The 27,154-nt window shown below is 35.9% G+C and overlaps 1 protein-coding gene across 1 annotated transcript in view; it reads right to left on the bottom strand.

The window, feature by feature from the left end:
- The window catches only part of SLC2A13 (solute carrier family 2 member 13), a 347,978-nt gene that overhangs the window by 88,300 nt on the left and 232,524 nt on the right, over positions 1–27,154 (bottom strand). Inside the window, exons 5-6 of the mRNA XM_031001118.3 lie at positions 23,833–23,996; positions 16,677–16,797 (exon numbers count right to left, since the gene is read on the bottom strand). Coding sequence (XP_030856978.1) covers positions 16,677–16,797; positions 23,833–23,996 — 285 coding nt within the window. The remainder of the gene's footprint in view (positions 1–16,676; positions 16,798–23,832; positions 23,997–27,154) is intronic.

Genomic DNA, 27,154 nt, shown 5'->3' with positions numbered 1-27,154 from the left:
CAAAAACAAAAATTGACAAGTGGGATCTAATTAAACCTAAAAGCTTGCACACAGCAAAAGAAACTATCAACAGAGTAAACAGACAACCTACAGAATGTGAAAAAACATTTACAAACTATGCATCTGACAAAGGTCTAATATCCAGCATTTATAAGGAACTTAGCAAATTTACAAAAGAAAAACAACCCCATTAAAAAGTGGACAAAGGACATGAACAGACACCTCTCAAAAGACGACATACATGCAGCCAAGGAGCATATGAAAAAAAATCCCATATCACTAATCATTAGAGAAATGCAAATCAAAACCACAATGAGAAACCATCTCACACCAGTCAGAATGGCTATTATTAAAAAGTTAAAAAATAACAGATGCTGGTGAGGTTGTGGAGAAAAGGGAATGCTAATATACTGTTGGTAGGAGTATAAACTAATTCACCCATTGTGGAAAGCAGTATGGCAATTCCTCAAAGAGCTAAAAGCAGAACTACCATTTGACCCAGCTCCCATTTCTAGGTATATATGCAGAGGAATGTAAAGCATTCTACCATAAAGACACATGCATGGGAATGTTCATTGTACCACTATTTACAATAGCAAAGACATGGACTCAACATAAATGCCCTTCAATGAAAGACTGGATAAAGAAAATGTGGTACATATACACCAGGGAATATTATGCATCCATAAAAAAGGATGAGGTCACATCTTTTGCGGGAACATGGATGGAGCTGGGGGCTATCATCCTTAGCAAACTAACACAGGAACAGAAAACCAAATACCACATGGTCTCACTTATAAGTGGGAGCTAAATGATAAGAACTTACGAACACAAAGAAGGAAACAACAGACACTGGGGTCTACTTGAGCAGGGAGGGTGGGAGGAGGGAGAGGAACAGAAAAGATAACTATTGGGTACTGAGCTTAATACCTGGGAGATGTAATAATATGTACAACAAGCCCCTGTGACATGTTTATCTATATAACAAACCTTCACATGTACCACCAAACCTAAAATAAAGATTTAAAAAAAAATTCAAAAAAAGAAAAACAAGTGGGAAAGAGTCCCTAACAGTATCTGTATATATATGATTGCAAATTGGTAATGCTGATTCTCCCAGTGACTCAATGTGCATTGGTGAATGCAGCATTTAGCGAGCACACTGGTTCCTCCAAGTTACTTGGACAGCATAAAAGGTGACCTAAAAGTCTCAGAGTTAATGCTTCATCCCATTAATCTCACCCACTGAAGAATGGCTGACCCCTGCCTCTTATTTGTGAGACGGAAGCTCAGTAATGTCAAGGATGATGACTTTTCTAGCTTGTCAAGGTTGTTTTGCTTTGTGAGTCTGTTTTTTGAGGTGCTCATGACTGCCTCTATCTTAACTCAGTGCTTCTCTGACTGAGGTGGTGAATTGTTCCTTTGTGACTCTTCCTTATAGGGTAACTGAGCAGTTAAGCTTCTTTTTTTAGTGCTACAATTTCTGTTGCTCCAATATCTCTCTGACAGGATAATTACCAAGTTTGTCTCTCTTGGAATCTCATAGATTCATGTTTATTTGAGTTTCATTTATGTGTAGATTTCTTAGCCTTTTCTAGTATTTGTTCAATTTGTTGTCTTTGTCTTTTAAGGCTTTAATATTCAGGGTCATAAAAATCCTACCTTACTTTTTGCATTATATGGCTACTCCCTTCTTTTTTTTCTGGTGAGATTTCAAAGCTCTGTTGTTGTTTTTTAAAATACTCTTTCAGAGTAATATTGTTCCTTCTTCTGTTTTTGTTATTAGTGTATATAATTTTACTTTAATCCTATGGTTTAAAATCTATGGATTCTGTGTCTTTCCTCATTTTTCTTGAAAAGGCAACTCAAATTGTAGTTAAGCTCTCTCTTGCTTCTGCACACATGCTATCCCTCTTTCTGCAATGTCATGTTCCCTGCTTTGGCCTGCTTGACTCCAACCAACTCCTTTCTGCTCAGCCTTGGGAAGCCTTCCACAATAATAAAGGAGTCAGTGGATTTGTCCATAAGTAGCTACTGGAACCAAAAAGGAGTTAGTACTTTAATACATAATTAGATAAGTGAGTTTTAAAAATTATGAGTTTTTCTATTGTATTGATATATTTTTCAACAATCTAGGTATTAAGTAAAAAAAGGCAGCCTCCGGATATTAAAAAGATAAATATAAAGAAAGTACAGCATTGACTCCTCTTGTAATTGCTCTGCAGTTGAACTGAGCCATGGCACTCATTGTTAGTTTGCATAAGAATAGAAGATCACTTTAGTATATACTGAAATTCCAGCTATAACAAGCAATAATACTAACTTAGGATGTTTAGATTTCTGAATTTTGCTCTAGTCATATATAGCAAGCCAAAACATACACACTTAAGTAACATGAACATGAAAATAAAGTTAACAATAATTGTATCTTTGCCAACATTAGTATACGGTAATTGCCAAAAATTTACACATTCATTTATTGATATTTACTTATGTGTTTAGCTATAGCACAACACATAATTGTAAAACATATATGAATAAGGATGATAATATATTCTTGCCAAATTTGATTACACAGGCCAAGATTTGTTGTTTTAGGAAGTGAATAACTATATTCAATTTCAAATGTTTATTATATCACACTGAATTTTTGTGAAGATATCTATCGCCATAATAATGTATCCATTTTACAATGATAAAAATGAAATATCAGGAAGAGCTGAATATTTAGGCCCCACAAAGTTAATTTTTTTTTTTTTTTGAGATGGAGTCTTGCTTTGTTGCCTAGGCTGCAGTGCAGTGGCACGATCTCAGCTCACTGCAACCTCTACCTCCTGGGTTCTAGCAATTCTCTTGCCTCAGCCTCCTGAGTAGCTGGGATTACAGGTGTGCGCCACCACACCCAGCTAATTTTTGTATCTTTAGTAGAGATGGGGTTTCACTATGTTGGCCAGGCTGGTCTCGAACTCCCGACCTCAGATGATCCACCCGCCTTGGCCTCCCAAAGTGCTGAGATTACAGGCATGAGTCACCGTGTCCAGCCAAAGTTAAATGTTTACAGAAACACTAATCAGTTAAAATAAATATTTCATTTGTTTCCAAAATGGACAAATTAGAAAAACACTACTCAGTTCTTCTTATGAAATAACTTTTCTGTTTGTGAAGACTAACGAGAATGGATTTATGACATAAAAATCATATTAGGCTGAAGAAAAACAAAAGGAAGAATGAGAATTAAAAAATGCATTCTGACTCTTAACTGACAATAACTTTATATATTGATAATTATTAAAAATGAGCAGTGCACTTTTTTTAGTGTAAAGGTTAGTGATTTTATTAATCTATAAGCAAGATGGCCCTAATGTACAACACCATTTCAAAAATGTTTGTTCTAGGCTAAAATCACTGAAGGAGCAACATTATCATCCATGCTAAATGCCAAGGAGTAATAGGTTTCTACAGTAACTGTGAAATATGCAATTCAGATACACACATAGGAAAACACCAATTATGCTAGATACATCAAGAGAAAAGCAGCGGAATGAAGGATGGATTTGTATTATCAGCTGCTTAGCAATATGGAATATTTAAGACATGCTGAGCTTTGAGTCATTGATCACTGCAAATTAAGTACTCCTACATGGTTTAAAAATAAGTTTTCAAAATTTATTTTCCATCTATTTCACTGTGTCAAGAATTTTTAAAAATGAGATTATTTTCCCTTGTGCTAAAATATAAATAATAGGCAATTGTGTGTATTTCTTTTCTACAAACTGAAACTTCTCTGAGGATGGGAACAATGTCTTATATATCTTTTATGCCCTATCATCACAGAACAATGCAATGTTGGAAAATGTTATGGAATCATTTTCAGTTGCAGGGGATTTGTGGTTTAGAAAGGACTAAAACACAGGTGTGTGTGAGGCTGGGTAAGGTAAGATGCATAAGGTGATTTCTAATTATCTAATACTGCTTGTTATGAGGTTTGTATAAAATAACTAGCATGGTAAATAACAGCATCTTGATCAGACATCCAGTCACATGAATCCGTGTTTTCAAACTGAGTCCATAAGGGAGAAATAAAGATGGACCCGTCTCTGGTATTGTTCTGAGAAATGCTGGTCAGATTTCCCTTTATGGGCCTAAAGTTGTCTAAACATTGCCACACAAATTATGACTGTAATCAGTTGTAAGACTAAAATCCACATGTACTTTCTACAGTGTAACAAATGTAAAGTGCTTACAAAATTCCTGTGACAAATCTGTCAAGAAATTACTGGTTTGCTTAGTGTTTTAGCATTGCTTAGAGAATAAAGAGGACTTGTTCACTGAATGTGACTCACAGAAGATAACAAACCTGTGGCTGCCCATTGCTAGTACCAACCATTTTTTCTTGGAAGGTAACAAAAGGTTAGAATATCTAGGTGAAGAAGAATAGGGTCTGGAGGCAGGGAACCTAAGGCCGATTCATGCTAACTTCCTAGAACTAAATCAAAAGGAAAACTCCAACTTTCCACGCTCAAGGAACAAAAGGATCAGAGGCTACTCCCTTTGTAACCTCCACCCGTTCTGCATTGCAGATGAAAAATGGAAAGTACCTCTGATTGGTCCTCTCCTGAAACCAATCAGATTGGTTGTGACCTAGTCTTCATTTGCATAGGGGTATAACTTTGTAACATCAGCCTCTGATTGGTAGCCTTCCGAGACGAATTAGACTGGTTGTGGGCCACTCCTTCATTCACATAGGTGTAAACTAAGTAGCCAATGGGAAACCTCTAGAGAGCATTTAAACCCAGAAAATTCTGTAACTAATGCTCTTGAGTTGCTTGCTTGAGCCTGCTCCCATTCTGTGGAGTTTACTTTTGTTTCAGTAAATCTGTGCTTTTGTTGTTTCATTCCTTCATTGCTTTGTTTGTATGTTTTGTCCAATTCTTTGCTCAAAACGCCAAGAACCTGGACAACTCATATTCAAGACCCTCCACCAGTAACAAAGCCATTGCCTAGTTACGCTCACAAAGAATGGTGTTGATTTGCAAGCAACTATCTCTGTGTCTTCTTTGCTCTCTGGGTGGGGTTCAGGGCTTGATACCCTTTGTGGAAAATAAAGGCATCTCATCTTACTAGCAGAAGGCTGAACCAGTGTGGGTGATCTAAGTGCTGTTTGGCAATACTTTGGAAAGATAACAGTGGTTATGATATACTATCTCTATGACAGATTTCTCAGGGTCCCCAAAATTCTAACACTCTTTAAAAAAAAAAATCAAAAATAAGCCTGGGAGAAAAAAAGGGAATTGCTCCTAATTGTGACAAGGTCTTAAAGCAGGGATTTGGAAACCTAGTCCTCTCACTTCTAAGCTGGGCAACATTTTTTTCTCCTTTCTTTTTTCTTTTCTTTTCTTTTCTTTTCTTTTCTTTCTTTCTTTCTTTCTTTCTTTCTTTCTTTCTTTCTTTCTTTCTTTCTCTTTTTCCTTCCTTTCTTCCTTCCTTCCTTTCTTTTCTTTCTTTCTTTTTTTTTTGTAAGTAATTTTCCTAGAAATCTGTAAAAGCTTTAGTCAGACTGCTACAGCCTGGTGTTTCATCAAGCTATCTTCCACTTTGCCAGTATCTGGGTTGCTGAGAAGGTGAAGTGATCAGAAGTAAATTTAAAGAAAATAATCCCATAATCTATATCTGTTTAGGAATCTGTGCAGCAACCCAGAATTTCATTTATGTTACATAAGGAACTTTGGCCACTAAATACCTCTGAAAGAGTTTTATGTTAGTTCAATTAAATGGCATGTGTAGTGAGGGTAAAATTTCATTAGAAATTTTCATTTCATTAAAAACTCTTGTTTTAGTGATTTTCATCATTTGGTACTTGATTTTCAGGGCAGTATTTTGTTAAAATAAAATCCTAGTGTTTAAATACCTAGCCCTTCAATGTGAGGGGCTTAAAACTCTTCTCTTTGCTTCTTGGGTAACTGATACTTAGCATTTCCTACAATATTCACAGGCTTTGGATAGTATTGACATATGCAAAAAAAAAAAAAAAAGGCCATTAGCTTGACTAAGGGAGGGAGGTGGACAGAACAAAATGGCTCTGCAACATACCAGTTACATCACTCTAGGCAAATGATATAATCCGTCTGATCCTTAGTTTTCTTATCTGTAAAATTGGATAATAATAATAATGATAACAATATCTTCCTCAGGAAAGTTTAAGGGTAATAGGTAATATTCAAAAAGAATATGAATAATGCTTGAATATTGTAAGGGCGTAGTTAACAGAAACTATTATTATTTTAAAATAAAAAGCCTGCTTAGAATTATGCCCCCTCCATCCTGCTAGGTATATTGGCTGGGGCCACATAATCGGCACTGAGTATTCATAAAATTGAACTGCCTGCCCAAACGCCTTTTCCCTCATACTTTGCCTTTAACATTTCCAAAAATAGCTTTGTCTTCATGCTCACCATCATGAGATAATCTCAGACTCTCACAATCTCTCTCTGGGGCTGCCAGACTCTTCTCCCTCCAATCTATATCCCAAAACTCACACAGAAAACTCTTTGTAAAGCTCAGCTTTGATCATGGTACCCTCCTTGCTTGATGCTGTTGATTGGCTTCCCTTCCTCACTCAAGCCTTGACCTAGTATCCAAGGCCTTTCCTCTCCTTCTGCATCATCCTGTGCCTGGTGGCCCTTTCTCCAGCAGTATCAAGCTTTATAATTTTCTTGAAGGGCAAATCTGTTTTCTGCTTTTGCGCAGTCCGCTCTCATGCCTGGGTGGCTTCTCCATTTTCATTGGTCTGAGAAACTCCGACTCACCATTGAAAAATCAGATCTAGCTCCCTCCTCTGTGAGGGGTCCTTAATATGGGGCCTGTAAACTTGGATGAAAAGAAAATTACATCTGTATTTCATTAACCTTTTACTGAAATTTAGCATTTCCTTCAATTAGGAAGGTAGGCAGTAAACTACTGGCAACAACAGAAGTCACATATTTTCATATCCCATTAAGGTAGTTGCAGAAATCTCCAAATACCATTTACATTCACTATGGTGTTGAAACTATGGTATTAGACTTGCGGCTAGATTTGTTACTTAATGTGTTAATAAAGAAGTACACACATTACTATTTAACAACTTTATTTTTTAAAGTATTCTGGCAACTGTATTTCAATATAATTGATTTGCCTTGTACTTTTATATAACAAGTTTATTTTTAAAAGTATTCTGGCAACTGTATTTCAATATAATTGATTTGCTTTGTACTTTTATAAAATTTATTTTATGCAGTTAAAGAACACTATAAAAGGATACAAAATAATGAGAATTTTAAGGACTCTCATGTAGGAAGCCTTCTGTCATGGCCCTGGGGAAATGAATTATGCCAGGTCATGCTCTGATACATCTATCAGCCTTCATTACACTGTTTTGCAATTACATATCTGCATTTTTCTCCCTCATAGCTGTGAGCCCCATGAGGAGGAAGGCTGTTTTTTTTGTTGTTGTTTGTTTGTTTTTAAATCTCAATACCTCCAGCCTACTGCAACTCTCAAAAATGTTTATTAAAATAATTAACTACAAATGTGCACAAATGTTTTTTCTAAAGTACTATATTCTTTGATTTGCTAAGCTGTATAGAACTTACACAATTGCAGACTTTCAGCTACTAAAATCAGGTTGTTCAGGATACATTATTTCATTGTTCTAGTCTTCTAATTTAATCAATATACAACCTGGATGTTACAGTTGAAGAGACATGTGACCTATTTTTTTTTGGTATTTATTTACTTACTAATATTAGGAAAACACTATCTTATTAGCACCACACAACAATCTAAAAGAGTCACGGAGGGATGGCCTAAACACTATGTTACCTGTTTTATGCCCAGAGACCTGCAGGCTTGAACTGCTGGGTCTACTAGCATGCCCATAGAAGGTATTGCTAATCATGCTGTAGCCATGAGTAGAAGTAAACTTTGAAGAAACAAAGGCTTGGATGCTTCCTAAATCACCAACTCTTGGATAGCAACAAGGTGTTGCCAAATTTTGCTACATATACCTAAGTTCCAGGATGAAAATTATACTAAAAAAACTTCCTTTAGTCAGCACCATCTACCTTCTCTTATCAATAGCAACCCTTCATCCATCTATCCATGCATCCATCCATCCATCCATCCATTCATCCATCCATCCATCCACCCAAACACCCAGCCAATCAAAATCATAGTTTTCCAAGTTACTTTCACTGAAGAGGTTCTTTTCACCTCTTTGCTATGCTTTATTTTATTTTATTTATTTTATTTTATTTTTTGAGACGGAGTCTCACTCTGTCGCCAGGCTGGAGTGCAGTGGCGTGATCTCGGCTCACTGTAACCTCTGCCTCCCGGGCTCAAGGGATTCTCCCGCCTCAGCCTCCCCAGTAGCTGGGACTACAGGTGCATGCCACCATGCCCAGCTAATTTTTGTATTTTTAGTAGAGATGGGGTTTCACCGTGTTGGCCAGGATGGTCTCGATCTCTTGACCTCGTGATTTGCCCACCTAGGCTTCCCAAAGTGCTGGGATTACAGGCGTGAGCCACTGCGACCAGCCCCTATGCTTTGTTTTTAAATAAACCACATTTGGTCCATAGCAATAGGTATTTTCCTACTATTCAGACAAGGAACACGTAGCAAGGTTATGTAACGTGCTTTTACAACATGATGGGAAATACTCCAACTTAACATACCAGAGTGTTTTAAGTGTTAATACCTGAATTGTTTTCGTTTCATACAAACTTAATTAAAGGACAGTTAAGTTTTTTAGGGGCCTCGTTTCATATTTATATTTTCTGTGAGGTTTTCTTGGTCTTTATTATAAGAAAATACACCAGACGCTGATTCCAGTCAATTGCTGTCACAGTCCTGGATAGTTTATTTCATTTGTTTATGCAGATGCTATTTTAAGTGGATTTACTTGAAATAGGAATAAAACTCCAAGTTGGTTTCATGTGTTCACTGCAATGAAGAGTTCTAGAATAAGAATATAAGTCCCATGGATTATCAGAGATACATGTTTTTCCCCCTTTATCTTGTTCTGTTATTTCAGACCTAAATGGACAACCTCAGAAACACCTTTCTCAGAAGTCTTTTAAGTTCAAGAAGGAATGAAAATTACCTTTTAAATAAGGATATAAATTACAGAAAATATTAAGTACTGTGCTCATTATGTGACTGTTGTATTTAACTTGAGAGCAAAGGAAAGGGTCTCCAGATTTACATGCCTAAAATTGTGTTGCTAAGTAGACCACAGTGAGGTTTCAGATCCTATATTCCTCTTGCCCCAAGTATTTTCCAGTTTCTAAAGCATTTATTTTCATCTATTATCCAGCTAATCACCCAGCCTTGTCATTTCCCTCCAAAATATCTCGTTTCTCTATATCCACTGTCACCATCAAGGTTGCATTATTTCTTGCCTAGGCTACTAAGTTCTTTTAACCTTTCTCCCTTCATCACCATTTGTCTGTCTGTAATCAATTTTCCACTCTGCAGCCAGACTGATCTTTTAAAAACACAAATCTGATAATGTCATTCTCATCCTATTACCCTTTGAAGGCTTCTCAGTATTCTAAGATAACGTCCAAAATTCTCCTGGTGTATAAGGTCCTCAGATGTTCTGTCATTGGCCTGCTATCCAGTTCATTTTGGTGCCATTCTCTTGCTTGCTCGTTATGACCCAGTCCTGTTGGTCAATTCTTTGAAGAAGCCATACTCCCCGCTTATGACCTGTACACATTCCCTGATATTCCCTCTCCCTGAAATGCTTTTCCTTCATCTTTGTAAACCTAATCTTGAGTCCTCCTTCTTGTCTTTCTGGCTTCCCAAGAAGCATTTTTTGACTATAGGAAAACAAAACAAAACAAAATACCAAGGTTTGGGTAGCAAGTCTTGCCATGTGGGGGATTTGTAACTTTGTGGCTAAAAGCCTAGGCATCAAAATTAAAAAGTTATGGCAAACTCAAAGAATATGTCCCATAAATGGCAAACTTCCTCCAAGAAGCTCTTGTATCCTTCCATGACAGGTGGACAGAATCCTCTCCAGGTGTGAAATTCAGCACACTGGGTATTTATTTAAGTGTTAGCAAAAGATATGTGCAGTTATTTGGCGATAAGGTCACAGGATGAGATTTATGTGGACTTTTTGTTCCAACATTCATTTTCCTTTTTAATTGACTTATGTACATTTATCTTTATCTCCAATGGGTCTGTAGATATTAGTAACACATACAACATTGTTTTCTACTGTAGCATTATTAATAGTAACCTCATGGTATATTAGCCTGTGCCACCATGCCAAAAAAATTGAAACAGATTCATTTTATAGGAAATTAGTAAGAAAAAAATGTTTAACACAAATGGAAAGTTGTTTCAATTCACAGAATAATATTATATTCACTGTCAAGATGCTATGAATTACTGATGCTAAACACACTATTACCAGGATGTCAAATACTGGGGAAAAAAGAGGGGCTAATAGGGTTTTTACACATTTCTTTTTGTTTGTTTGTTTGAGATGGAGTCTCGCACTGTTGCCTGGGCTGGAGTGCAATGGCACGATCTCGGCTCACTGCAACCTCCGCCTCCCAGGTTCAAGTGATTCTCCTGCCTCAGCCTCCCGAGTAGCTGGGATTATAGGCGCCTGCCACCACACTTGGCTAATTTTTTGTATTTTTGGTAGAGACGGAATTTCACTATGTTGGCCAGACTGGTCTCGAACTCCTGAACTCATGATCCACCCGCTTTGGCCTCCCAAAGTGCTGGGATTACAGGCGTGAGGCACCGTGCCCGACCATTTTTACACATTTCTAAGGTTGCATAAAAGTTTTATGATCGAATCTGACAGTCTTACAGTGCTCATGTTAATGATGTGTTTGTTAAATAACACAAGGCTGGCAAAAGGAGAAGAAAAGGCAGTGTAGTGAATACAAAATGAATTTTTATTGGAAATGAACTTTGAAGGGACTAATTTATGAGGGGCATACTGTTTCACAAAACTAGTGTCACCACCATCTACAGATGAAGCCACAATTTGTCAATTTGGATTTTGGGGAACTTCATCTGAAGAGGAAAATGTGAAACTATCACTATACAGAAAAAGAACCACACTGATCATATTCTTATGCTTAGTTTAACAATGTTCAAGAAGCAAAAAACAAAACAAAACAAAAACCAAAAAAAAAAAAAAAAGAAAAAGAAAGAAAGCTGGCAGTTTTTTTTTTTTTTCTGAAAAAAAAAAAAAAAGTGATAGCATTATGGCAGTGGTTCTTAATGGAAGATGTACTGGCATCACCTGGGGAGCATTTCAAAACAACATGCCACTGTCCTGGTGAGGCTGACCGCTGGGAAGGGAAAACAGGTGACTTTAAGTACCTCTGCAGATGACCCTGGTTAAGACTCTTAATTGAGAAGTTTTTGTTTGTTTGCTTTTTAAGACAGAGTCTCCCTCTTGTCACCCAGGCTGGAGTGCAGTGGCACCATCTCAGCTCACTGCAACCTCTACCTCCTGCGTTCAAGTGATTCTCCTGCCTCAGCTTCCCGAGTAGCTGGGATTACAGGCACCCACGACCGCACCTGGCTAATTTTTTTTTTGTATTTTTAGTAGAGCTGGGGTTTCACCATGTTGGCCGGGCTGGTCTCAAACTGCTGACCTTGGTGATCCGCCTGACTTGGCCTCCCAAAGTGCTGGGATTACATGCCTGAGCCACTGCGTCTGGCCTTAATTGAGAAGTATTAAAAAGAAAAAGTATAATGAACTAGAGGCATAGTCCCTTTTGTCAATTTCTACTCAAGCAGAGTCTAAAATATAGCAAGATCTGTATCAAAGAGGTAATATGCTAGGCATCATTAAATTCCTTGAATTACCTAATTGTACAAGTCATCTTAACAGAAAAACCATGTCCGTGATCCAAAGCAAGAAGAGCAAGGTTTGAAAGGAATAGAAAAAGAAGCTGATGTGTCGTTGGTTTCATATTAACAATAACTCCTAAAGAACTGTGTTAGCTAAAAAAGGAAGGTCTGTATGGGGACAAGAGAAGCCTAAAGAATAGGTGGTTAGTCTGTGTGCCCTAGGAGAGGAGTGTGACTTATTTGGACCTCAGTAAGGAAACTAAGTAAGATGTAAGTGTAGGTGTAAGATGAAAGGCTTGAATTAGGTTACATTTAAGGCCTTCCAGCATGAATAGCTTGTGATTCTATGCTGGGATTAAAAGCCTGAAGAATGGAGAGATACTGCCCAATTGATTAGTAAACTACTAGTGGTTTACAAATAGATTATGAATTGCAAAGGTAGCTAGAGTCTTGATAAAGATCTTAGTTGTGAACAAGATGTTGCCCATGTCTATGGACTTAATTATCATGCATGGATAATAATTCTTCATTCTAGAACTATCCTTCAACTACGGGCCAGTTTTCCCAAATACCTACTCAATATCCCAGCTGATGTTGGTTCATGGACACCTGAGATTCCACATGTCCAAAATTGCACCCATGGTCTTACATCTTCCAATTGCTGCATCTTATTTTTATGATTTAGTCTACCTTTTTTCTCATGCAGAAATTGAGAACCAACCAAAGACTCCTTCCTCCTATGGCCACAGTTAATTATTTATTTTAAATTTCCTATTGATTTTTCTCTCCTAATACACTGAGAATCTGTCTACCTGCTTATCTCCAATGTCACCACCGTAATCCAGGCAACTGTCATCTCTCTCACAGACAACTGTAAAAAACCAGTCTCCCTACATGAACACATGCTCTTGGTGGCACCCACACCCACCCAGAGACAGTTTAGAATTCAAAATGTGGTCAAGGTACACCCCTGCTTAAAATTCTTCCATGGACTTACGTTCTTGGACTGAAGATCAAAAACCTCTGAGGCTCTACATGATTTGGCTCTGATCTGTCTTAATAGTCTTATCTGAATCTTCTCTGACCCCATAGTCATCTTCTTTCAGTTCCTTGCACTTGCCAGGTTCCTTACTGCCTTGCAGGATCTTTGTACCTGCCATTCTTTCCGTGTGACATACTCCACTCTTCTTGTAAGAGCTCAGTACAAACATCCCATTCTCAAGGTAATCTTCTCTGAGTGCCATCATCCCAACCTCATCTTCTATTACAGGCTTTATTAATTCTAACAATGACTGTAATGTTTATTGAGTGCTTATTATGTGCCAAGCACTGTTTAAGGCATTTTCCATATGTTAATTTATCCTTACTATAATCCTATGGTAGGTGATCCATAATATATTTAGATGCATGAAGAAATAATAAGTGAATTAGATAAAAACCCTAGGGCAAGGCTACCTTGAAATTCTACAACTGTATGCTTTAGGAAATACCTGTCTACTTTTAAATGTTTTATGATAGTGATTTACATACACTGAGATCACACTATAAATAATAATACGTCAAGTATTTGAGGGAAGCATACATAGGAAAGGTTTGATTCCTCAAATCTTGGCTAGCTCTTATGAGAAAATATTTTGAATTGGAAATGAAAGGAATAGAACATTAGTAATTTGAGAGTGTGGAACTGAAGGTCATATTGGAATTATGGGTGTGAAAAAAAGAAATATGTGTGTGAACTCTCATAAAGATATATGATTCAGATGATACCCATGCTAGCGTTATTTCTTCTAGCTGCAGCTGGGACCCTATGACAGCTTTTATACAGGTGGCCAAACATTTTCTACAGCAACTTGCATCTGTCTTTATCTTTGTACACACTTTTATCTATTAAAAGCAGATCTAAAAGGTGTTTTTTTTTTTTTAATTTAATTTTAAGTTCCAGGATACATGTGCAGGACGTGCAGGTCTGTTACATAGGTAAACATGTGCCATGGTGGTTTGCTGCACCTATCAACCCATCACCTAGGTATTAAGCCCCGCATGCATTAGCTATTTATCCAAAAGCTCTCCCTTCCCCCACCACTGCCCCCTAACAGGCGACAGTGTGTGTAGTTACTTCCCTTCCTTGTGTCCCTATGTTCTCATTGTTCTGAAAGACATTCTTTAATACATTCAGTCCAGAGAATCGAATCAGGCCTTGGAAAATACATTATCAATCAAAAACTTAAAATATTCTAAAAAGGAGATGTCCTGATTGAAAATTATTTAGGGTTGTCGATCTCTTGAATCTCAAGTCATTAGGGAGCTCTAACCTACAATATTTTTGGCCTGGTATGCAACCAATATTTATTGAATTAAAATCAACAAGAATCATTGTTCTTTAACCATTTACTTTCTTAAATCTTCTCTAGTAAGAATGAACTGCATACTCATCACTGTGGTCTATAGATTTCTACAAGTGGATGTGCTGAGTCAATGGACATAGGCACTTAACTTTTATTAGGCAGAACCATATCACTTTCTAAAATGAAGAACAATTTATGCTCCCACTAATAGAATAGAATATGATGTTATTAAGATATTAAACTACTTCTCCTTTAAAATCTGTTTCATTTGCTAAATTTTCCTATACGGATCACTCCATGGGGAAAGCATACTATCTACATTTACAAAGTGAACTTCAGTCATCTTAAGGTATTATGTGATATTTTTCCTGTTTGTCTTAAGGAAAGGGGAAATGTATATAGATGGTTTTTATTCTTAATTATTGTGTATGCATAATAGTGGACCATATTTATGGGGTACATGTCATATTTTAATACAAGTATACAATGTGTAATGATCAAATCAGGGTAATGGGGATATTCATCACCTCAAGCAATTGTCATTTGTTTGTGTTAGGAACATTCCAATTCTACTCTTTTAGTTATTTTAAAATAACTAATACAGTCAATTACTGCTCAGCTGGTAGAGTAGAGGATTATAGATGGTTTTAACCATAAAAACCCAGTTAAGGGGACTGCAGCCATATTTTACAAAATCACTTAGACTATAAATACATACTGTCAAATTCCCACAAAGCCTAATATGTTACGCATACAATAAATAATTGTTTTTCATATCCACTGACTCCCGAAGGACACCTAAAATTTGGTTCTATCTTCAAAAACGGCTGCTTATTTTTGTAATAAGAATAAAGGTAGGCTGTATCACTTCTCTTACCTCATTAAAATTGAATATTAAAATATTAGTTAGATGATAATACCTTACATCATAAGGATTAACAGACTGATGATCATAAACTGCTGTGCAGTGAGATATACTTGGGCAATAAATATTTTTATTTAAACTTTAAAGTCAATGTCAGGAAAACTATTTCATTATGTAAATCATTAAAAACTTACAGTCATTCCTTTCCTATATCAGAAGTTCAAAGAACTTTTTCTAATAATTTTTCGATGATTTTCTGACTTTAGTTAACCTAACAGTATTTCTGAACAATACATCTACATCAGACATTAGATCTGGAGAATATTCTATGATTCTCAAATGACAGTAATTTTTAAAATACTTTTTCAAAGTAACTGTGTTAAAAACATATAAGTAAAATATCCATCAAGAAAAAGAAAAGTAGAATATGCATTTCTAGCAATTGAGGCAGATGTCCAAATAAAGATGCTACGGTTAACTTCTACTGTGAAGACACCCTTAAGTCTTCTTAGAACAATAAAAAGACTATGAAAGTCAGTAAGCCAATAATAAACAAACTTATCAGTAAAATAAAAGACGTGCTATGATGCCTATTTTCCAAAGGCACATAGATCACAATTTGGAACCAATATATCTTCCTCACTGTTGTAATGAACAGCCACCATAAATTCATGCTCAACTGGATGCTCTAAATGAATACCAAGTGGAGTTTAGTGTATAATGTTTTAATTTCATATAGGGTTGTATGAGTTAATAAATCATTTACCCATTGATTTGAGACTTGCGTCCATCTATTTCAAGCTAAAGGAATATACATTTTTGTTAAGGCTAGGTCTTATTCTATCTATATGTTTTAAAGGGATTGCTAGACTTTATGGTGGCTAAAGTCCAGTTTAAAACTTTGAAGCTCTGCTGCAAAATATATTAATCGATGTGTCCAATCACTCAAAGTTTCATTTATGTGTTCTCAGTCCATCTATCCATTTATCTACTTTTCAATCTATTTATCACATAGTGTGTACACTGTTAGATTTAATGAGCTCTTACGCCTGCAGCTAGCCATTAGAACATTTTGTTTTTTTTCACCATCACTTTTTACTTCCTGATCCTCTGAAAGAGCCTCAGTACTGAGGGAAAACTTTCCTTCTGTTTAAATGAATAAGAGGATAGCCATGCAAATCAGTACAAATTGTCAGAATATTCAGAGGGCATGTGCATCTTGTAAAAGTTTAATTACTGATTAAAGTTATTTACTTTGCTTGGAACACAGAGGTGACTGAATTGTATATGATCTAAAATAGCTTTTCTGTATTCCTGCTTAGATTCAGTATCAATCCCTAATTTTAATTTCCAGAGAAACATCACCAAGATTGTGTCTAACAACCCACTCTCTCCTTAATTCCTTACACTCACACATCTGCACAAGCTATTCCTCTTCCTGGGGGCCCCTCTCTACCACCTTTCCCATTTTCTTCCCTTCTTACATAAGCCTGGATGCCCAGCAAGCTCCTACTCATCTCTACAACTTTAAAAAAGTTAAAAGCAAGCAAAAGTTACCAGAGTCATGTAAAGGAAGAAGAACATAATGAAATCTCACCTGTATCTTGTGCAAGTGGCGTTCTGACCTGACGGAGCTATTGGCTTAAAAGTGATGCGTGGGGAAACTTGGGCTGATAGCACAAATCCCAAGGCAAGAATAATGAGTGCTACGGTGGTACCTTAAAAAAAAAAAGTTTTATATTAGAGAAGAGTTGACAATATTATTTTAAGGCAGACTGGGTTTGGTAAAAACAAACCAAAAAACAAAGAAAAAAACAAAAACTCCTGAAAAAAAATACCGTGCTCTATCTTCACTGGATTTTTAAAAAATACTCCCATTGTATAAACAAATTATCAGAACTATTCACTAGCACATTCATTGTGAGACATGATGAGAGTGAAATTCAAAGCAAATACATTTGCTAGCCAAACAGTAAATTGGTAATGATTTTTTAAAAGAAACCACGCACACCTAGTATTGCTGAAAATCTCAAAATCAATTAATGTGACAACATTATTGAGTGCCTAACATATCAAGAAGCATGAAAGACAATAGATTTCCATCAAGTGTTCCTTTTGGTGCCAAGAAAATTCTTCTAATGACATTCAATCATGTAAGACTTAAATTGGTAAACCTTTTTAGTTTAACAAATGAGTTATTTCTAAAGCAGTTGAAAGAGCATGTTTTATTAAAATGGAGTAGCATATTTTGAAGACTTTAAAGTACCAGAAATAATATATCACATGTATTCTTTTTTCTTTCCTGTTGGTATTTGAAAGTGAAATATTTGTTTTGGTGTTAACATATAGGAATGGTGATTAAGTATATCACTTAAAAGAATAATTTTTGTGTCCCTTATAGACATCCTAATGGTAAATAAGACATTTTTCATGTCTCTGACTATTGTTTGAGCCACAGACATTGTGAGGGTAAACGAAAAGGGTCATGGGAAGAATGGAGAAAGAAAATATGATGGAATACTATGCAGCTGTAAAAAAGAATGAGATCATGTCCTTTGCAGCAACATGGATGGAGCTGGAGGCCATGATCTTTAGCAAACTAACACAGAAATAGAAAACCTAATGCTGCATGTTCTCATTTAAAAGTTGGAGCTGCATGATTAAAAACACATGGATACAATGAAGGGAACAACAGACACCAGGGATTACTTGAGGGTAGAGGGTGGGAGAAAGGAGAAGATGAAAAAACTACTTATTGAGTAGTGTGCTTATTATCTGGGTGACAAAATAATCTGTACACCAGACCTCTGAGATATGTGTTTACTTATATAACGAGCCTGCAACATGAACCCCTGAAATTAAAAGTTAAAAAAGAGAATATGGCTGTATTAGTTTGTACAACTTATTTGAATGAGACAAAATAAGTGTAAAACATGGAATTTAGGAGGGCAGTTTAGTAGTAGTTAAGGTTTTATTAGTTAAGCTTGGAGGGAATTTAAATTATGAACAAAAATATTCAAAATAGATTTTAAAAAGAACATTGAGAAGCATCATGGAAGTACAACAGGGTTATATAATAGTTGAGGTGTTTTTGTTTAAGACATAGTAGGTGTGTGAAGCCAGGCATTATGGGTACAGAGGTGACCTTGGGATCAGATGACTGTAGTTTTTAGCTAGCTTTGTTGTTTCCTGACTCTGTGATCTTGGATAAAGGACACAACCTTTCCATAATTCAATGTTGTCTTTTGTAAAATAGGGCTTAGTGAAAATACTCACCTTACGGGCTTACAGTGAATTTTAAATGTCATAATGTATTTGAAAGATTTTTTTTTTTTTGAGACGGAGTCTCGCTGTCGCCCTGGTTGGAGTGCAGTGGCGCGATCTCGGCTCACTGCAGGCTCCGCCCCCCGGGGTTCACGCCATTCTCCTGCCTCAGCCTCTGGAGTAGCTGGGACTACAGGCGCCCGCCACCTTGCCCGGCTAATTTTTTGTATTTTTAGTAGAGACGGGGTTTCACCGTGTTAGCCAGGATGGTCTCGATCTCCTGACCTCGTGATCCGCCAGCCTCGGCCTCCCAAAGTGCTGGGATTACAGGCGTGAGCCACCGCGCCCGGCCGAAAGATGTTTTAATGCTATGACATGTTAGTTATTATGCTATGATTATTATTACAAGCAGCAGCAGCAGCCACAGCAAACCTTCAAAATAACAGAACAAAGTTGAAGGATGGGGAGGATTAAAGAAAGGTCAGAAGTCTATTTTGCAAAACCAGGCCAATAATGCGATAAAACTAAAATCACAGTTTGTTTAACTACTATTGGCTTAAAATTCAAACCAGAACTAGGAATAGTTTGAGCCATTACTTTTCTCAAAAGACTATCAAGCCCCAAACTGGAAAACAGAAAAGAGATATAATAGGTCTGTTATGAAGATCATACCTGTCTCCTAAAACAAAACAAAACGAACCATGAGATTTACTGTTAGTCTGTCCATCAAAAAATCTGAGTCCCTATTTTCCCAAATTACATCCATATCTTATTGCCATGTAACAGGTAAGATTTTTTTAAATCAGGAAACTTTGATATATTAAGATGTGAAGGAAAGATGAGTCTCTTCTTTCGTAACACTCATTAAATAACCTGTCTCCATGAAAATGATAAACTCTAAGATGGTATGCCTAGCACATATCCAGTAAGGTCCAATTCTAGTGCCTGGCATATAAAGATTCAAATAAATATTGGTTGAATGGATGGGCCATCATACTATACATTTTTGCAATGTTGGCTATTTTTGGAAAAAAACAAAAACAAAAAAAAACTGTTAAGACCATCCAATTACAGTCATGAGGTTAGTATGGTACAACTATCCTAAATGAGAGTTCTGCAATATGGATAATATGACTCTACATTTATCTCTTAAGGTCCAACCAACCTAAAAATTATGAGAAATAAACTATTCTGTATATAGAAAATTCCTAAATAGGTAAAAGTTAACTCTTCTTAAGCCAAATTTATTTTATTTTGGCCCATTTTGGAGGAAAATATTTTAAAAGCCAGCATTATACTCTTTTGTTATTATATATAGTGATGTTTCTCAATCCTGGCTTCCTGTTGGAAGCAAATGCCTGGATGTACCCCAACCTCTGAATCACAGTCTCCAGAATATCAGTACAAAATATCTGAGTTTTAAAGCATTCCACAAGTGGTTAAGATGCCAAGACAGGGCTAAAACCCCTATGACATGATAAGCTCCTTACAAGAAGGAAATGGTATCTTAAACGACTTTATTTATAAAATAAATTTTTAAATAATCACTTAGTCCTATCATCTACTCATATACACTATTAAAGCAGAAAACAACTTGAATTACCTTTTTACTTATATTTAGTTAGTTACAGATGTTTTATCAGTACCTTGTTAGTATTTAAAATCAATTTGGTTATTGTCAAATTATTCATTATTACAACCTGGATTTGAGTCTAATACAAGAAGGCTTTGGATGAAAGAATTTTATCTGGTGTACTGTGTAGTTTTGGCATGTTCCTTATGTTTCAAGAGAAGAGTCTCTCTTAACCAAATACAGTATTAGATTTTGGAATTTTGATATAATTTGGCAAATAAAAATATTCTCCACAGGAAGTGAAAAGTGCTGAATAAATAGCATTATTAAAAATATCTAATGTAATAATCAGTACCAGGTACAGTGTTTGGCTTATTAAGTAAATACTCAAAAAAACAAAATAATTTCCCTTCCCATGACTCTACCAGAGCAGTAGTTCTCACACTTTGTGTGCATAAGTATCACCTAGGGAATGTGTCTAAAGTGCACATATTTCAAGTCTCATTTTCAGAAATTCTAGTTTAGTAGATCTGGGTTAAGGCCCAATAATCCATGTTTTAAAATAAGTATCCTTGGCAATTGTGATGAAGACTGTCTGTGAGTGAAGTTTTCAGAAATATTACACTACCAAAATACATGAGGGGGGAAAAACACAATCTTTCTGGCTTTCTGATTCATTACCAATAAAGCTACATAGATACAAATCTTCCAATATTAAAGAATCAAGAATTTGTCATTAAATTTGTAATATTTACCAGAAAAGTCCAGTTCTCTGAACAAGCTTTGAAAATACAAAAAGTCAAACACCAAAAATGTCCTACATTTAAGATTATTCATGGACTACATATTTTGTACTTCTTTGTATAAAGAGTTCCTTTGTCCAGGCTTACATATTTTTTATTTGTAATCATTTTAAAAGAATGAATATCTAACAAAAATCATCTTGATATAACATTTTTCACTATTTTTAGTCCAATATAATAAAATAAATCATAATAAGAACACAAAATAGGGAACAATACTGAATCAAAGGTTAAAAATTCGAGGCTATAGCCAATTTAAGAAATTTAACATAGAACAGTATGTTAGTACTATTAAAATGTCAAGTATATATCTACATGTAAATGAATAAAACAAAAACACACTGAAATAAAAATACAACTAACACAGAATCAGTATAGGAATGTGAAAGAAAAATCAATCGTGAGTGAGGGTCACACTGGAGTAATACTAATGTGTTAACAAGGTTGTTGAATGGTACTTCTTATTCTGAAGGTGTAAAGGTCCATTGGTCATTATCTTCTAGTAGGACCTATTTAATCACTGAAACAGCAGAACCACATGAATGGCACCATTTACTCTGTGTACAGGTAAAAGAGGAGACCTGTGAGGCTTGTGACAAGAAACCAGGACTTCTACCTCTCAAACCATTGTAATATCCACTGCATCACTTTAATTGGCCACATAATAAGGAAATCAAATAGACTGTGTCTCTCAAGCTAAGGAATCACTGTACAGTGTTTGTAGTGGACAGAACTGAGGCCTTGGTGGGTTTCAGCTGCAAAGAGAACAAGGCAGGAAAACGTATACATATGTAACTAACCTGTACAATGTGCACATGTACCCTAAAACTTAAAGTATAATAAAAAAATAAAAAAATAAAATAAAATAAAATAAAATAAAATAAAATAAAATAAAAAAAAAAAAAAGAAAAGTGCCTATAGGTTGCTCATGAGAAGCAGACCCTGAAATCCCTTGGTGTTTCCCGAGGAATTGTCTTAATACTTCCCCTTACCAGTCAGGGATGGCTCTGGAAATCCTTGGGCAGAAGACCTACACTGAGAGGGAAACATGACATAGGCCAGAAGAGTTCAGGAAGATTCCTAGATTATGACGATGGAGGCTGCTTTTGCACTAAGTTTGCTCAAGCAACAAAGGCTCACTCTTTGGTAACAATAATGCTGTGACAGCTAAAATGCTCAGAGCCCTTTACTCTCTGTGTCAGGTAGTATTTGAAATCCTATACATCTGTAAATGTGTTAAATCCTCATTACATCTCTGTGAAGTAGGGATGATAATTAATCCCCATTCACACATGAGGAAATAGAACCTTGCCCAAAGTCACACTATTTAAATCAAAACAGTCTGGAGCTCTGTATCAATAAGGGCTCAAAAATCCTACAGAACTGATAAGAAAGTGTTTTATTGGAATACCAAATGAAGGAACGAACACAGGTTGCTAGAAATAATGTTTAGTCAGTTTTCCCCAGATCTCAAAGGCCAAATCCCAAATTGAAGAAGCAATTAAGTTCTATTTAAAAAATAGACTTCTTGAGGTAGCAATATACTGGAGTTCTATTTAAAAAGAAGGGTGTCATCCATTAAAAATATTTAAAAGCAGCTATTATCTCTTCTTAGCATTCATCTGAAAATCAAGGGTCAGCAAATCCAATTTCCAGCCCACTGTGGAAATTTATTTTTAACACATCACTGCCTGATAGTAATCTATCCTTTCGTTGAGAGTTTACTATCCTAATGATTCAGTCCATTTCATTGCTGGATAGCTCTGATTATTGGGGATATTTTTCTTATATTAAGTAAAAATCTGTGTCCTCATAACATCTACTATCTGCTAAAATAAAATACCTGGTAGGCTTCTGCCTTTAGTCTGTTCTCCAGGCTATATACCTCTGGTTTCTTCAACAGGTTTATAAACATGGTTTTGAAACCTTAACTTGTCCCTCACTTTTATTCATTTACCTACTGTCTTAGTTCAGTATATATCCTGGCTGTTGGCAATCATGTTTGCCCCTTAATCAGACAATCTCTCACCTTTCCCTCCAGCACTGATACTGCAGTTCAGCGCACATTATTGGATTCAAGGGCTCCCACTGCTTAGGCAAGAACAGGAGGTGAAAGCGTTCTACTCTTCCTTCTGGAATGAGGGTCAGGAGAGGGTATGTATTTCTGATAACTGGGTTTGGAACTTAGAATGTATTTTCTCATCAAATCTGGGATGAGTGACCGAAACAGTTCTATTAGATCAATGTTTTCGATACAATTTGGTTAAAATAGAATTTAGTTAATGCTGCCCTGGAAACTATATTTTAATGGAAAAATGCATTCTCACTCCAAATAAACTTATAAAGGAGTTATTAGAGTATAGCTAATTGATACATAGGAATGTACTTGTATATTTGAAAAAAATTAGAAAATTATACCATGCAGCCATGTAAAATCAATGTTAAAGATGTGGGTCTCATTCTATCAATGAAACAGTCCTTGTGTACAGTGAAATAATAAATAAAATGGGCAGAATTTAAACACAAAAGATACTTGGGAATTAAAAAAAAGGTTTTGCTTTATTTCGCTATCATAGAAAATACATTTAACCAACCAGAATTTACCCTGGAATTTAGGCCTGTTTCAAACACAAAAGAGTCTGTCCCTGCTTTGTGAAGAAATTACATGGTTCTAATATTCCACTGCTGAAAGAGCTTTGAAAAAAAATGCTCCAAATTTAATTCCATTGTATTTCAAATTTAAAAATATATGTTAAAAAGTGAGTTTCTGAATCCAAAGTTTTTAGTTTTTCAAAAAAGGATAGAACAAAAAACAATTTTTTTTTCACTTTTGTACCTTTGAGTGGAACTCAAGTAACAGAAAAATGTTACCCTCAGTAGATCCAAATTATTCTTGCAGTTTGTTTCTACTCATTCTAGTTTCTAGTCACGTAGCGTAACAGTTGTTAAAAGCTCTTTTTTTTTTCTTTTTTGGTCTAGAAGAACTCTAATTTTTTTGTTGTTTGGCTGAGAAACCAATATTAGAAGTGGTGTAAGTATTGTATTTTTGAAGGTTAAACTTGAAGTTATTAGGAAATAAAGTTTATAATTGAATTCTTTATCCAGCCACCTACCTGCTAAACTACCAAAGGTAAGCTTTCTGCGGCCCACCTTCTCAACAAGCCAGACTCCCACAAGTGTGAAAATGAAATTTGTGAAGGCTGTAACTGAAGCCAGCCATATTGCAAGTCTATCATCTTCAACACCAGACATCTGCAGAATGGTTGCACTGTAGTACCTGCAAAGCAATGAATAAAACAATTGCTATTGATAGTTACCCAAAGAAACAGGGTTATTTTGATAGAAAAAGATGTATTCAATTTGAAAAAAATATAAGGAGAACTACAGTAATAACATCAAATTAACGTGGGAATTCATGCAAGCTGTTGAAAAGATCACAATATAAAGACTATGTTCAAATAAATTTATTTTGGAGTTTGTATAATCAAGAAAAGGCACCTGAGCAAGTAGATAAGGTTGAAGGCTTCCAAAGTGATGCACATCCCACAACTAGGGACAGTGGCAGCTGGTAGTTTCACTAAAACTGTATCACTTTAATTGGCCACATAATAAGGTTATGTTATATTAGCTCCAAGTCCATGGAATGAATCAGAAGTCATCATACACTGTGAATTAATGTCCTTAAAAGACTGCCATAAGAGAATGTAATATAGTGGTAAAAATCTGGGACAAGTGAAGGAACGCCTCAAAAAAGACACAATGAGTAAGACAGTGTCAGAATGTATCTAGCACTGTGTAAAAAGATGAGAAACTGACATGAGACCCATGAGAATCATTTATGTTTCCTGAAAAAGGGTACTCTGGCGAGCTAAGTCTCTAGCATGATTAAGCTCTGTAGACTCATTTCGTGCTAAGTGAACTCACTGGAGACTGGCTTTTAAAAGACCATAATGCCAGTTTGTTGATGCACAATGGAAGATATGTCTGGCACATTTAAGGATGACAAGTTTCTCACAAGACATTTCTTTTCTGGTGGAAAGATTAATAGCTAAACCAGCTGATTATTTTAAAGTTAACCTGAAAACAAAGAAAACAAAATACTGCTGGTGAGTCACTGATGAAATGTGATAGAATTAAATACACATTCTGAACCATGGCTTTGCCCAGCTTTTCAAGTCATTCTAAAACAAGTTAGCTTTACTCACATCAGACAGTGGTCATCCAAGCAATATGTTAAATCAGGCTGAATATTTCCATAGTTAAAAATCTACAGTTTCTGAATAGTTATCAATACCTTCATAGTATTTCAAAAATCAAATCTGTTTTGAATACGTTTAAGTCTCATTGATTCATCAATGGCTTCTGTCTACTATTTTTTAAACTAATGATGATGGTTCTTATGTAAAATTTTAATACCAACATGGACTCATTCATCTTGAGAAAAAGTGTTTTCATTTTTTAAATTAATAAACCAAACCTATAAATTAACTATGTAGCATGAAGGATGATGTGTTTTACTGATCACACTAAAAAAGCTGCCACCCATTTTAAGACTGAATTCTGACAGCTGTTGCAAAAAGAGAAATTCCCAGCGGAATTATTCCCATCATCATGAAAACTGCAAATGTTTTGCAGTCAGAGTGTAAAGTGATGATAACAATTATGAAAACAATTCATTCCATTTGTGCAGTGTTTTATAGTTTCCAAGTTCTACCATATACATTTTCATAAAGACCTGTATGGCAATGTCAAACCTTACATGTAATCACTAAGAAATTAACATAAATACCAAATCTAAAAAGGCAGAAAACAGAAATATTGAAAGAAAATTCAAATATTTAAAGCCAAAAGAATTTGACATGTGTCATGCTAATAAGTTTCAGAATCTTCACAATAATTTAAGAATAAGAATAGTTATATTGTGCAAAATAATTCTTCCATATAGAGGCAGGGGAAAATTAAAACAGAAGCTATTTTGATGCTTTCATTTTCAATAAAATAAAACAATGAAATCACAAGTGTTAAATGAAGGGATAGAAAGGAGAGTAGTATAAAACAGAATAAGTTGTCTAAATTTTATTTAAAATGAAAAAATTTCCAGAGCTATACAAAGTATTTTAGGTACTTAAGTTATAGAGTCAGAATGCAACCAAAAACTGACCTGGGATTCAGAAACTTGCATTCCAATAGCACCTCCGTGTCTTCTGGCCAGGTTAGGTAACATAATCACTTGTACACTGAATATTTATTTATTAAGTACCTAGTGTATAAGCTATGTGAATTACTAAGATCCCACAGATATGTTATTAAATCCTGTTGCTGCCCTCAAGAAGCTCATAGTTTAATTTAAAAGAATGTAATGGAAAGACAATATTTTAATATCACGACACGTAAAAGCAACAGTGAGGCATAAAGGACAGAGCAAATAATTTATTTGCTGTAGAATATTTCTTGATTTTCCAGGGAATTAATGTTAGGGTTGTGCCTTGTCATAGAGGTTTGCCAGCAGGTCTGGCGATCTGGGAGGGCACTGGAGGTCACTGAAATGACACATCTGAAGGACTGAAGTGCAAAATGGTATGCTGGGTTCACAGACATAAGTACTTCACCTTGATTGAACACAGAATGCATACAAATGAGGGGCCGGGCACGGTGGCCCACACCTGTAATCCCAGCACTTTGGGAGGCCAAGGAGGGTGGATCACCTGAGGACAGGAGTTCAAAACCAGCCTGGCCAACATGGTGAAACCCCATCTCTATTAAAAATACAAAAAATTAGCTGGGCATGGTAGCGGGCACCTGTAATCCTAGCTACTCAGGAGGCTAAGGCAGGAGAATTGCTTGAACCTGGGAGGCGAAGGTCGCAGTGAGCCAAGATCACATCATTGCACTCCAGCCTGGGCAACAAAAGCAAAACTCCATCTCAAAAAAAAAAAAAAAAAAGAATGCATACAAATGAGAAGTATGATGTAAGGCTATAGCAGAAGCTTCTGTTATGGAGGGGACTTGAATATAATGCTATATGTTTGGACTTTGTATTGTAGGCAATGGGAAATCACAAAGTGGAGTTTAAACAGAAATAACAGGATTAAATCTGTTCTATGAAGACATTACTCTGGTGAGAGCCAAGTGGGTGAACTGGAGGCCGACTGAAGTAAAGGTATATTGTTCTGAAGCCTATTTCAAGTCATTATACTGGCAACAGGCAACTGCAGATTATCTGGATTAATGGAAAACAGTAAGGGGAGGAGCTGAAATTCACTGACAGCCTTGTAACTCCCTCTGAGCAAGAGCTGCGACTTCAGCCCACACTAAATTTTGTCCTGTACAGACTGCCTTGATTTTCATCTTCCTTTCTCTAACCCTGGTAAATATATTAGTTTGTGTTGCTGCCATGACAAATTACCACAAGGTTAGTGACTTTAAAACAAAACA

Source organism: Gorilla gorilla, chromosome 10 (genome assembly GCF_029281585.2).
Source record: "Gorilla gorilla gorilla isolate KB3781 chromosome 10, NHGRI_mGorGor1-v2.1_pri, whole genome shotgun sequence".
In the NCBI taxonomy this organism is placed as follows: Eukaryota; Metazoa; Chordata; class Mammalia; order Primates; family Hominidae; genus Gorilla; species Gorilla gorilla.
Note: the sequence above shows the minus strand (reverse complement) of the source record. Positions and strands in the feature narration are given on the sequence as shown.